At 35.9% G+C, this 14,510-nt stretch overlaps 1 protein-coding gene across 4 annotated transcripts in view; it reads right to left on the reverse strand.

Annotated features, from left to right (window-relative positions):
* Positions 1–14,510, reverse strand: part of AKAP11 (A-kinase anchoring protein 11) — a 78,485-nt gene that overhangs the window by 27,118 nt on the left and 36,857 nt on the right. For all 4 annotated transcript variants that reach the window (XM_036757511.1, XM_036757512.1, XM_036757514.1 and 1 more), the window contains 3 exons: positions 11,715–11,831; positions 10,247–10,294; positions 8,991–9,125 (listed from right to left, as the gene is read on the reverse strand). In XM_036757511.1, coding sequence (XP_036613406.1) covers positions 8,991–9,125; positions 10,247–10,294; positions 11,715–11,831 — 300 coding nt within the window. The remainder of the gene's footprint in view (positions 1–8,990; positions 9,126–10,246; positions 10,295–11,714; positions 11,832–14,510) is intronic.

Below are 14,510 nucleotides of genomic sequence, written 5' to 3' on the forward strand. Positions count from 1 at the left end.
GGCTAAAGAGATCTTTCCTGTCATCACTTGTACCATTCATGTAGAAATTATTTACCACTTTGCAACAATTATCATATTGTCGTATTAAACTATCATTTATCTTTTGTACCATGATTGAACTTTTCGCCTGTTTTGTGGACTGTCTCCCCAGCTAAGCTCCTCAAAGGCAGAAGCGGTATCTTGTGTTTTCCCACATCATCTAGCACGGTGTCATGAATACAAGCAGACTTTATATATAAGCTAAATGAATACTCTCATCTTGGTCACCTTGGTTAAACTGGGCCATAAGGACATGGAATAGATACTGGACCCATATGATTGACATAGGAAACTCACCAATGAGGAAATTCTCTCTGCCACCATAAACCCACACTTTCTCTGTAACTTCAGTCTTTAGAGAGTAGTCTAGAGCACTGAGAGATTAAGGAACTTGCCCAGGGTCAAAAGGGTGAGGGGAGTCAGTGTCAGAGATCGGGCTTTAACCCAGCTCTCTGGCCAGCTCTCTACCATTATGACACACTGCTTCTCAGGGTCAGCCAAGGCAAATAACCACATCAACAATATGTCAATTCTCATTAAGCCCAAATGTCATCTTTCTTCTAATATCTCATAAAAAGTCTTCTAAAATTTAAAGATTTTTATTAACATAAAATGTATAAGATAGAAAAAGTGGGGTCTGTTTCTGTAGTGATAACAGGAGACTGGAACTATAAATGTTAATTTAGAAGTTGATACTCAAAATATAAGATCCTTAACCACTGGCCAACTAGGGGGCATAAGACTGAAGGGAGTGAATTATCAATGCTGACATCATTTATAGAGTACTTTAAGGTTTTGAAAATGCTATACAAATATTTCATTTTATCCTTAAAAACAACCCTAGGAGACAGATGCTACTGTTACACCCATTTTACAGAACGGGAAATTTAGGCAGCCAGTGCTTAAATGATTTGCCCAAGGTCACAAATCTACTAAGTATCTGAGGCCCAATGTGAACTAGGGTTTTTCTGACTCAAGGTCTAGTGCTCTATCCACTGCACCACTTAGCTGTCTAAAAATGAAATAAGGGGGCAGCTAAGTGGTACAGTGAGTAGAGCACCAGCCCTAGAGTCAGGAGAACCTGAGTTCAAATCGGGCCTCAGACACTTGCCACACTTAATAGCTACGTAACCTTGGGCAAGTCCCTTAATCCCAATTTCTCTGCCTTCCCCCCTGCAAAAAAAAAAAAAATTTAAAATTTAAAAAAAGAAAAAATGAATGAAATAAGGCAGAGAAGGAATTTGTAGCTAAAAGAAAGGCTGGCTCATGAGTTCATGTAGAAGCAAATAAGGAAGCTGATTTTTAGCATAAGTCCAAAAGCAATAAGAAATGCTTCCTATCAACTTGGCTCACTTTGTATTGAAATATTCACAAGTAGAGGGTGTCCCAAAAGTCTGAGTACAGCTTTAAGCTATTTGAGCCAAAATTTGAGTCTCTGTATTAAAACACACATACAAAATAATTATAGTTTCTGTGCCAATACTTTTGCAGCAGAAACAGAGAGAAGAAAATTTTTATGAAGAATATAATTAAACTTTCCAAATTAAATCAACATATCCTTAAATACTGAGAAACTTCAATGTAAAGATGGGTATGGTGGAGTTCAACAAAAATATGTTGGAAAATATGGTTTGAGAATTAAGAAAACAGGAGAAACCAAAAACCTGTAAACTATGCAAAAGCCTCATGTCTATGTATTATGAATGCCTTTTATTAGAATTATCAAAAGGCACTAGACTCAGCAATAACCAAATGACACGTTAGAGTCATTCCCAAGTAAGTTGTTTCTGCAGTCAGACCACTGACTTGTTAGAACAAATATCAAAGTCAATATCAAACTAGAGAATAAAAATAATAAGATATGTTTGCATCACTGGGGCAACTCTAGCCTAAACTAACAAGCTGACATTGAAAGACAGGCAACAAATAAAAAGGCACACATTAACACAAATTATTACCATGTTCAAAAAACATTAGTTGATGTAACTCAGTCCCAATAATGAAAAAGGCAAAAGAGTCTTTGCCCCAACCAAACGTTGCATCTCTTTGCCAAAAGAAGGGCCGTGGCAGCCTGAGACAATACCAACTTAAAAGGCAGTCTCATGTGTAAAGTCCTACAAAGGGTGGAAGAAGAGCAAGGAAAGGAAAAAGTTCTCTGAGACGTTGCTGAGAGTCCCAGCAAAGGACGGCGACTGGGCATAAAATAGAAAGGTGCTCTCAAGATTTCTGTCATCAAGGTTTTTAGGCATCACAGTCAGGAGAGCCACCACACCCGCCATTTAATATCACAGATGCAGATATGCCGTACATGGAAATGCCAATGAAGAAAACGAAGAGGGAAAGAGCAAATGATACCTTCACTCAGAGGAGGCAGCACAACTTAGGAAGCAATTCTCAAGTCATCCTGAAGAGGGAAAGTGCAACAAAAGCATGGAGAAAAATCTGAAACCTTATTATCCCCACCCCACCCCACAAAGGTGAATGAGACAAAAATTAATGACTACTGCCCTTCTTTCTGCTTTTTCATCTCTACCAAATTCTTTTGAGAATGATTTACACCCACATACACATGCCAACTGCACATTTTAAATGAGATATCCTGGAAATTTCTCAAACACTACATCTCTAGAACAAATGTCATTAACTTTTCAACTAAAACCACCCTCTTCTTCCAAATTTTCCCATTTCCACTGAAGGCATCCCCATTCCTCCAGTGTCCCAAGTTTGTTAGCTTGGCATTATCTTTGAGTCCTCAATCACCTATATCCCACATATCCAATCAGTTGCCAAGTCTTGTTGAATTTACTCTACTCACAAAGATACCATCTTAGTTCAGGACTTCATATCTCAACAAGAATAATGCAATGGACTCCTGATTTGTCTCCCTGCCACCAGTGTCTCTTCATTCTAACCCAACCTCACTACATAATAAACTATAGTGGTTCCCAACTGTCTATGGGACAAAACATAATAAACCTACTTTTCCAGTCTAATCATACATTACTACCCTTAATACACTCTATGGTTCAAAGTGTTCTTCACATAGCAGTACTCCATCTTTTGTTTCCATACCTTTGCACTTAGTAATTCCCATCTCAGGAATATACTCCTTCCTCATCTCCATTTCAAAGAATCTCCTTTCTTCCTCAAAATATAGCTCAAGAATCACTTTCTATATGAAGTCTTTCCTAAATAATACTGCCCCCATACTAATAGCTTTCCATCCATATCATCTGGTGTTGATTTTTAAATTTATTCTTTACGAATTTAGATATGAATGTATTGTCTCCTCTGATAGAACATAAACTCCTTCAGAGTAGAGATTATTTCATTTTTTTCTCTATCTCCAGCAACTAAAACAGTACCTGGGACATAGTAGGTTTTTAATAAATGGCTTATTGATTACAACTTCTCTACGCTTTGGTAGATAGATAGATTTCATGCATTAAAACCACAATAACCTGGTCATGACCTGATAGTCAATGTTATGGTGATGGCCCTCTCTCAACTTATTAGGCTAATGCCAAGATGATAGGAATATAGCATATTCAAAGTTTTTCCACCTTGGTAGGCCCTACCAGAATGTGTACTCCACTAGACAGCCTTTGAGAACCTTGGGTCATCTTTATACCATGATAAAGTATCAAGATTAAGAATTGTGTGAATGCAGAGCTATAAAACATATGAAACATACCAACATTCTGGATACTTAAAATGACATATCTTTAATTACACAAAATAGGGATAATGATTGGACCTGTGATTTCATTGGTATAAGGAGGTCCCAGTGAAGAACTTTTACCTCCAATGCAAGTCCTCGCCTTCTTTGCTATTTAGTCTTGGAAAATTGCTTAGAGTACTGTGCAATGAAGTGGCTTGCCCAAGATCATATAGCACTGTACAACACTAAACAACAATACTTTACCAAATATTTACCTCATTTCAACCACTAACACCACAAGAAAGCACACAAGTGTGATAGACGAGATGTCTCAAACTCACACTCTAAGAATTTACCATAACTCTAATGGATATGTATACTCTGGGATGGAAAAAGAGGTAAGAGCAGGAATCAGAGACCTGGGTCTTTGAGTCTGTGAATCCCAGTTACCAACTCCAGGATCCCAGGGCAACCTACACAAGCCCCCTGAGCTTTAGTTTCCTCATTTGTAATGTACAGGAATAACACACACTAGTATTATGTTATCTACTTCAGATGGCTGTTGTGAGGAAAGTGCTTTGTAAATCATAAATATAAGCTATTATTAAATGTCTGTGTGTAAAACAGAACGTGAAAGTACACAACAGAAGTATTAAAACATTGTTAAGAGATCAGAAATAGGAACTCCCTGAAAAGAAAGACCATAAGAAAGTGGTATTTGAACAACACCTTGAAGAATGAGTAATATTTCCAATGATGGCAATATCTGGGCAAAGTCTATTTCCCAACCATTCCAGTTAAGATGAATAACACGAACAAACATATGCAGTAAAAGCCTGGAGTACATTTGACAAAAGATAGTAGGTAAGTTTGCTTAGAGCACAGACTTATTTGAAGGGAAGTTCATGAATCACAATTGGAAAGGGAGATGGGAAGACCAATTACAGAAGTCCTTCAATGACAGCTTGGTAGAGTGGAAAAAGCTCTGACTCTGGCGTCAGTCCCATCCTGTTTCTGACAGTACCTGCATGACCTTGGGTGAGTCACTTAATATGACTAGGTCTCCATTTCCTCATTTGTAAAATAGAGGAGTCAGATTTGATGGCTTCAGAAGTCCTTTCTACTTCTAAATCTATGAACAGATAAGGTTATGGAATAAGATACAAATTTCTTGTCCTGGCAATGAAAATTCATTCATGACTGACTTTTGCATTTGCAAGATTACTCTGGAAGCGATATGCAAGATAAAAAGATTGAAATGAAAAAATTCAGTAGGAGATTACTACAATCATCCAAGCAAGAAGTAAAAGGGATATGAACTAATCTTAGTCAGGGATCATAGGGAGTATAGGAAAAATAATTTAAAACTCAATGGTTCTTGCAAGTCACCAAGTTTGAGCCCCTCACTTTATAGATGAGGAAACTGAGGACCAGAGACTAACTGGCCTTAGGTCACACAGCAGTAAGAAGCTGAGACAGGATTCAAATTCATGCCTTTCTGACTTCAAGGTTATAATTCTAACCACTTCACTACTGTAACAGAAGAGGGGGACAAATCTCAAAGACACTGATGAGGTAAAACTGACAGGACCTGACAACTGATCAGACACAAGGGGAAAGGTAAGGAAATAACTCAGTTAGGCTGAGATCCTGCACATAGGTAACTGGGAGAACGGTGTCATTAACAGAAAGAGTTAACTCATAAGAAAGAACGGATTTTTTTTAAACTGCTTCAGTTTAATACATACTAGTTTTGAGATCCAGTAAGTAATTACAGAGAACAATCTGGAGTTCAAAGGAAAACCTAAGATCAGAAATACATATGTAAATTTCATTCACAAAGATGAAAGTTGAAGTTATGGAAGTGAATTTCACGAAAAGGTTAGAAAATTTCAATAAGAAGGAAGAGAGAAAGAAGAAGTGGTAAAAAGAGAGAAGGAAATCAGGAAAACTGAAGCATGATAGAAATCAAAGAAGGAAACAGTTTTTGAGACAGAGAAGGTGCTCAGTGTCAAATTTTGTAATGATCAATAGCTAGTATGTATAAAGCACTTTAAAGTTTATAAGGTACTTTACAAAAATTATCTCATTTAATCCTCAAAACAACCCTGAAAGGTAACTGCCATTATTATACCCATTCTATAAATGAGAAAACTGGGGTTAAGTGACCTGCTCCAGGTCACATGGGCATAAGCATCAGAGCCAGATTTGAATTCAGTTCATCCTGACTCCAAGCCCAGAATTCTATCCATCCACATACTTCAAGAAGAACAATTAAGAAAAAGGAGTTGGATTCTGCATCTAGGAGATCACCAATGATCCCTTAGAAGTCAGCTTTGCTGGAACAGCAAGATGGGAAGCTAGATTACAATGACTGAATTGTGAAAAACTGGGTTTGACAAGGCGGCTACAGAAGGAGTATGACCTGGGAGGTGGTCAGGTCCTAGACTGTTACTGAAAACACTATCTGATTAAAGGGTTCAGGCTGCTCAGAGAGGTCACTAAACAGAAGAGGGCTGGCAAACTGAGAAAAAGGAGACTGACAACTTTTGAGGACAAAGATCACTTTCTGTAGGCAAGAAGAAGTGGTACAAATGGGATGACAGGAGGAAGCAGTCACCGGGTTTCAGAAGGTCATAGAATTGTGAAGGGGATGTGTTAAAATCAAATGAGGATGATGAAGGGTAGATGTAGAGAGGAAGACTCAAAACTGGGTGATGACTCTATTGGAAAAATTAAAAAGGATCCTGGAGGTCAGACAACACCCTGAAGGAGGTGAAGGGTTCAGTGATGTGGTTGGCCAGCATGAACTTGGAAAGGAAAGTAATTTTTAAAGCAATAAGTAGTAGCTTTTAAGCTTAAATTTTTATGGCTTCATTTAAAACTTAAACTCACAAGGTAGGTCTATGGTTCTTTGACTCTGAATAGCAATTATTACATTTCTTAATTTTACTAATAAATGTTGCTATTATTACAATCTATGATAATGTTTAGAATATACCACCTTAAAGCATACCTAAGGTTAGGCTAATTAAAGAAAACAGATTTTACACAGATGTCAGTGTTTAAGAGAATAAAACATATATCATGATAGAAATCATGGATCTTAAAGTTAATTGTGTGTAAGTGTATGCACTATGTTTATGTACATATGCATTATACATACATATGCATTATAGATTAAATAAGAACAAAGAGCCTAAATAAGGAAATAGGAGATTGTAAATTCAGTGATAAGGGGGACTTTTTTCAGATCTCACATAAAAAAATGCAAGTTCATAGTCTCCAAGCATAATTTTTAAAGGAATCTTTGAAAATATTCTTTATAAATATCTAAATTTCCAAAACATAAAATCCTTCATTCTAATGCACACCAAGGAGATCACATACTTGGTTAACAAGTAATTTGCTGCCTGAGCTCTGTAGACATGATCCTCTGATTTTTTTTAAATGCCCATGTTCATTTTAGAAATAAAACAGTATATTAAAATTACAAATTCCCAGTCATCTGCTTTACATGACTTCTTTTGTCTGGGAGATAAAGTTAAACACAAGCCCTAAAACAAATAACAAAAATATGTATAGCAAATATAGGACATACTCTGAGGAGTTAAGTACTCATAACCTATATACAGGTGTTCAAAGAAGATAAGCAATAAATTTAAGAACATGATGAATTCATACAAGGGAAAGTATAATAGTCATATAATGTCTCATCTACTTAAAATTAATATAAACTTTATATATATTGTACATATTATATATATAATCAATATAAACTATTCATTTACTCTATGGTCAAAATACTTCTTTTCTTTAATACTAACTCCAAATCTTTATAAACAATATTTTCTTAAGAAAATCTTGGGCAGCTAGATGGTACAGTGGATGAACTGCCAAGCTTGGAGTCAGGAAGACCTGAGTTCAAATCCAGCCTCAGACATTTACTAGCTAGCTGTGTGACCCTCGGCAAGTCACTTAACCCTGTCTGCCTCAGTTTTCTCATCATTAAACCAGGTTGGAGAAGGAAATAGCAAACCACTACAGTATCTCTGCCAAGAAAACTCCAAATGGGGTCATGAAATCAGACATAACTGAAACAAGTAAACAGTAACAAAAAAGAGTACCTTGAAGGAAAAAAACCCTGAAAAACCCATAATGCGAAAGATTCAGAATAGTTTTGGCCAAAAAGATAAATTCTGATGTGAAAAATTCATGTTAGAAAAATTTATTGAAAGGCTTTAACGTGGGCAATTTGTTTTGCACATATAAAACTAATACTGTTAAAATTAGAAAGGAAAAAGGTACCTGGAGAAATTTTTGCAGCAAGTTTCTCTGATGAAGGTCTCATATTAAAGAAATATATAGAACTAATTTAAATTAAATAAGAGAAAGAGCCATTCCTAATATATAAATATGGTCAAAGGATATGAATCTACAGTTATTTAAGGAAAAATTCCATGCTACCATGTGAAAAATCTATTTTAAAAAATCATTCACTAATAAACAAATAAACACAAATTAAACCAGATTGGCAAAAATAACAAAAGAGGAAAATTTAAAATGTTGGAAGAGCTTTGGGAAAACAGGTGCATTAATGCACTGTCAGTGGAACTGTGAACTGACCTGACCATTCTGGAAAGCAACTTGGCACTATGCCCCCAAAGTCACTAAACTCTTCATAACCTTTTCAACTAGCCAGACCACTGCTAAGCCTATAAGCCAAAGACATCAAGCAAAAAGTAAAAGGCCCTATATATACAAAAATATTTATAGCAGGTTTTTTCATTACTTTCCTAGAGAGGAAACTAAGAAATAGCTACTGAGAAATAGCTAAACAAATTATGATTTATAAATTATTGGACTATTATTGTGCTTAAGAAATGACAAAATGAACAGCTTTAGTGGAAACCTGAAAGACCTTTATAAACTGATAATAAAATGAAGCATGTAAAACTAGGAGAACAATTTATATAATAACAACAACACTGTTACAAAGAACAACTTTGAAAGATTTTAGAACTGATTGATACAATGATAAACCAATGGCAAATCAGAGAACTGAAGATGAAATACACTATCCATCTCTTGCCAAAGAGTTTATGGACCTAAAACGCATAATGTAATATATATTTTTTGACACGGCTAATGTGGGGATTTGTTTTGCAGGACTACACATATCTGTTATAAAAATTTTCTTTTCCTTTTTGTTGTTCAATATGGGCAGAGGGGAGGGAAGGAAAGAGCCAAATGTTTGTGAAAATGAATAATTTTTTACAACTTTATTTACCTGTTTTTGAGGGTCAGCATTTGTTTCTGATAACTTTTTTATATCCTTCAGAAAAAGAATTTCATTTTCACTTAGACTGCAGAAGTGGATAGAATTCAGAAGATCTGGGAGTTCCAGAGAAATTGTAGCTAAATCCTAATTTTAAAAACACACAAAGTATGAGATAACGCTTAATTTGGCTCCTAAACTTGAAAATATAGACTATTTGGTTAACAGATAAAATATAAAATAACAGATAAACTAAGTTTAAAAAATCTATCTATGGAAAACCAACATTCAAAGAATTAAAAAAATAAACTTTAAATTTTTATCTATACTACCTACTATTTATAGATTTGAGCTAAAGGTTGTCAACATATAAAATTACTTATGAGAGGCACCATGGAGTAGTGAGGAGGGCACTACACAAAGTCAGGAAGACCTCAGTTCAACTCCACCCTGAGACACTTAATAGATATCTGATTTTGGTCAATCAAGCAACAAGAATTTATTAAGTGCTTACAGTATTCTAGGGTGCTGTACCCTGGGGTTATAAAAGTACAAAGAATGAAACAATCCCTACTCTCAATGAGCTTACATTCTAATACAGGAAACAAGTATATACAAAAACATATATAACACACACATTAAACTAATACATATGTGTTACATATATTTTCTCAAGTTCAGAGCAACTCTGACATCACAAAAGAAAGCCCAAAGTTAACCCAAATTCAGTAGAGTTGAAAATTCAAAAGAATATGTATAACACATGTATACTAAATTGTTTTGCTATAACTTAGATAACATCCAATCCCTTCACTGTAATCCTAACAAAGATTATACTGAACTCAATCAGGTCAAAAATATGGAACTGGGTAATAATTAATCTTATAAAATTAATGTGTACTTACATTATTGCAATGTCAAAATGTATAAGATTGAGATAAAATATTTCATCAAAAACACCATTTAAAAAATCATAATTTTTTACCTTCCCACCATATAAATTGCAGCGAAGAAGAGCAGTCAGCTTGTAGTCTGCAGCCCAATTCCAGATTACTTTTGTGACTACTATGATTACTGTTACTATGACTACTTTTTCCATGAGAGAAAAACTTCCAAGGCACTCTCAGAAATTTTTAAAAAATCAAGTTTCAATTTTAAGAATTAGAGATAATGGTATACTATAATGATAGGCAAAATTTTCATGGCATCATAAAGTTTGTTGAGATGGTTTATAAAGGTTCCTTTTGACGCTTCACATTTTATTTTACCTGCACATGACTGGCATCTGTTTCTTCATTGAAACCTAGAAAGGTAACCTGGAGAAAAAAATAAAGAAAATTCTGCTAAGCTGAAATTTTTCTAATTGTCAGATCAGGACAGGTGAGCAGAGCTTAAAAGCAAGTCAGAAACCCATTAAGCAAAAAAAATTTAATTGCTTATTGCAAGATAATAATTTTTTAAATATGATTCTGAATGTCTTATACCACAACCTTAGATATAAAACAGAACAATCTTAAGATGATCATTATTTTATGAACATTAAAGGATCAGGTTCCCAGCTGTACTAGGTAGCACTTTAAATTCCTATATGGTTTTTACCAAAAGTCTCTAAAGAACACCCTCTCCCCCTCAACAGAATGATGAATAAACCCAAAGATTCATTTCCCCCTCTTTCTTCCTATCTTGTCTAGCTCTCTCTTTTCCCAAATTACTTACTGACTAAACCACAGTCCTATATTTCTGAATTGTCTCTTTCCAGAGGGATTCCTCAATTGGGCTGCCTCTTCTGATTGGTCCTCCATACAATAGGCACATATTAATTGTCTTTTCTCACTTCACTTACAATTCCTAGGCTGACCCTCTCAACATAAATAATTTAATTCAAAAACCTTGTAATGCCTCCCCTCCACTTTGGCCATAGGCACAGAGTATGTACCAGGTTTTGTATTGTTTTGCATCAATCTGCTCACTTTATCTAAGAAGCAGATTCAGAGAAAAAACTCTTGATAATTACTTCGAGGGGAATTATTTATGTTATTTCAGTTACTTAGAGACAGTATGGCCTACTGGATCAATGGTCAACAAGACATGGGTGCAAATTTAGATACAGATATAGATACGCACACACGCGTACATGTGTGTGTGTGCGCGCGCGCGTGTGTGTGTATGTGCATATGCATGTACTTAGGTATAGGTGTGTATATTTGTACATGTGTGTATGCATCCATGTTTGTATTCTTACTCTGTGACCATGGGAATGTCTCTTAGCCCCTCAGTGCTCCTAAGCAATTCTCCACAACTCTAAAACAGAGTTTGCCAATGTACATCAATGGAAGGAATTTCCATACTGAGTTCCTTACACTGATAAAATTAACCATCCAGATCACACCCCCGACCTCTATCAGTTACTACTATTAGTGAAAAATTCAGTTTTTTATATAAGATTTAAAATTGAAAATACTTGAAGAGATATACTGCAAAAGAATAATGCCTTTAAACATTTTTTAATTGGGTGACAATATTATAAGTAGCACAATTCTCAGTGATTTACAAAGAATTCTATTTTACTGACTTCTTACAGAAAAGAAAGACCTAATTTAGTCTTCTATGTTCTTACTTGAAAAACATTATTCAAGTATTTAATGCTAGATTCAACAGAGATGACATTTTTAAAAAATTAAAATACTCAGTCCTTTCTTGTGTCCACCTAATCAGGAGAAATTAGTATTGTCAAACCTCAATCATATTGGCTTGCTCCTCTGGCCTTAAGTGTTCCTCTGCTGACACGCTGCATAATTCCTTTTGGCTCTGTAACAAAGACTTTATAGACCGGAGTACACCTTCAATGAAGCTCTGAAAGGAAACCATATATTTTATTTTAAAACAAACTAATTAATCCACAAAAGTACTCTGACTTTAGATACTCCTTTATTAAATATTTATTGAGCATCTAACATATACAAGGTGCTCTATGCTAAGTGCTATGGGGAAATAATGGAGAAAAAGATCTCTGCCCTCAAGAAGCTAACAATCTAGGACAGAAGAGATGTGTGCATATATAACCGTAGTATGAAGCAACATAACGTTAGAGCTAGCACATACAGTGCTTTAAGCCTTCAGAATCTTTCATATGTCTCATCTTATCTGATCTTCACAACAACTCTTTGAGGTAGGTGCTCCCCCCATTTTATAGATGAGGAAACTGAAGTGATCTGTCCAGAGTCACACAGCTAGAAAGTGCTTGAAGGAGGATCTGAACTCAGCTCTTGTTGATTACAAGTCCAGAATGTCTTCCCCTGCCCACTTTCCCTATTACTTGAGAGGGCAAAAGGGGAATAGATAGGTCTGCAGACCTTGGAGATTAGGTCTGGCCAGGGATGCACCATATGTATGTAGCATTCTAGCAAAAGGAAAGGCTGTATGTGGACCAAGGCAAGAAGTCCTAGATCCAGTATACATAGGCCCACTCTTGTGTAGGGTAGAGGAACAGGTGCTTTCTGTCAGTTCCGTCTCCTATTACCCAGTTTTAGGTCATAGATTAAAAAGGGGACCTCTAACTACATGTAGCATTCCAGGGTAAAGAGCAGGTGAGGGCATGAATCTGTGTACCAAGCAAAGAGTAAGCTCAGAAGCAAGAAGCAGCTCTGGGTCTTGGACCTCAAGAACAGAATAGAGTTTCATTTCCAGCTCCTAGCTCTGGCTAAAGCCTGCAGACGAATAGTAGTGTCAGGAATCCCAGATCAAAGAGAAACTTCAAGTTCTGTCACTCTGAACCTGCAGAGATTTCCAGCTAGCTGATAGTAAAGTCCAACAATAGTCTGCTGAGAAATTCCAAACAGGGCAAGCCAACAGGCTTTTTGCTCTGACACAAACCCAAATCAGAAACTTGAGAACTCAGACCAGGGGAGCATTGGTCAGACATTGTCCTGGATCAGACCACTCCGGGAGCAGTGAAAGCTTGCAGGTCCACGGCTGGAGCTATTCCTGAGGTCCTGGAATAACACAACATTCTATATCTCAAGAAAGGAGTAGCAGGACCAGCCCATGCATTCCCTCCGTAAATATGTAGAACCTGGCCCTGACAAAATGTCCAAGTAAGGAAGAAGGCTGAAAAAATTAATAAATAAAAAAAGAGTTGCACCTTTTAAATAGTGCAGTGGATAGAGCACTGGGCATGGTGTCAGGTCTCAGCTGCTTACTAGCTATGTGACCTTGGGCAAGCCTCAGTTTCCTCAAATGTAAAATGGGGATAATCACTGCACCTACCTCACAGGGCTGTTGTGAGGATCAAATGAGATAATATTAGTAAAGTACTTAGCACAGAACCTGGCACATATCAGGTGCTTAATAAATGCTTGTTCTCTTCCCATTCCCTTTCTTTATGGTGAAAGAAACGCTCAAGACACAAACCCAAAACAGAATGGCTCCAAATCAACTAAAAACAAAGTCTCAAAGAAAAACACAGCTTGGACACAAAGTCAACTAGAATTTCTGGAAGAGATGAAGCCAGAATTAAAAAACCAAAGAAGTTAAAAATGTTTTTACAAATGTAATTAGCAAGCCATTCCCCAATTCATAAATGATCAAAAGATTTAATCAGTTTTCAGATGAAGTAATCAAAACTTTCTACAGCCATATGAAAAAAATATTCTAACTCACTAGTGATTGGAGAAATGCAAATTAAAACAATTCTGAGGTACTACATCATACCTAGATTGTCTTATAGAACGGAAAAGGTAAATGACAAATGCTGGAAGGATGTGGGAAAAATGAGACATTAATGCACTGCTGGTGGAGTTGTGAACTGATTCAACCATTCTGCAGAGCAATATAGAACTATGCCCAAAGGGCTATAAAACCATAAATATCCTTTGATTTAGCAATACCTCTACTAGGTCTGTATCTGAAAAGAAATAAAAAAAAACAAAAAGGAATAGGATCTATATGTACAAAAATATTTATAGTAGATCTTTTCTGAAGGTAAAGAATTAGAAATTGAAGGGATGAACAACAACTGGGGAATGGCTGAACAAGTTGTGGTATGTGATTATGACGGAATATTTTTGTACTTTAAGAAATGATGAGCAGGATGCTCTCAGAAAAATCTGGAAAGACTTGCATGGGCTGATGCAAAGTGAAATGTACTGTACACAAAGTAACAGTAATATTATAAGAGGATTAGGGATTAATGACTTAGCTATTCTAAGCAATACAGTGATACCAGACTTTTTTTTAAACTTCATTTTTCTTGAGTTTTTTGTCTACGTTTTCTTTCACAACATGACTATTATAGATATGTTTTGCATGACTACACATGTATAACCTATATGAAACTGCTTGCCTTCTCATTGCAGGGAGAGAAGAAGGGAGAGAATCTGGAACTCGAAGTTTTAAAAACAAATGTTAAAAATTGTTTTTACATGTAACTAGGGGAAAATAAAATACTGAATACAAAAAAAAGAAAAAAACAAACGTAATAAGCATACTAGAAGATAAACTCTAGTGGCTCCTTATTACCGCCAGCATCAGATA

This window comes from Trichosurus vulpecula, chromosome 4 (genome assembly GCF_011100635.1).
Source record: "Trichosurus vulpecula isolate mTriVul1 chromosome 4, mTriVul1.pri, whole genome shotgun sequence".
Lineage (NCBI taxonomy): Eukaryota > Metazoa > Chordata > Mammalia > Diprotodontia > Phalangeridae > Trichosurus > Trichosurus vulpecula.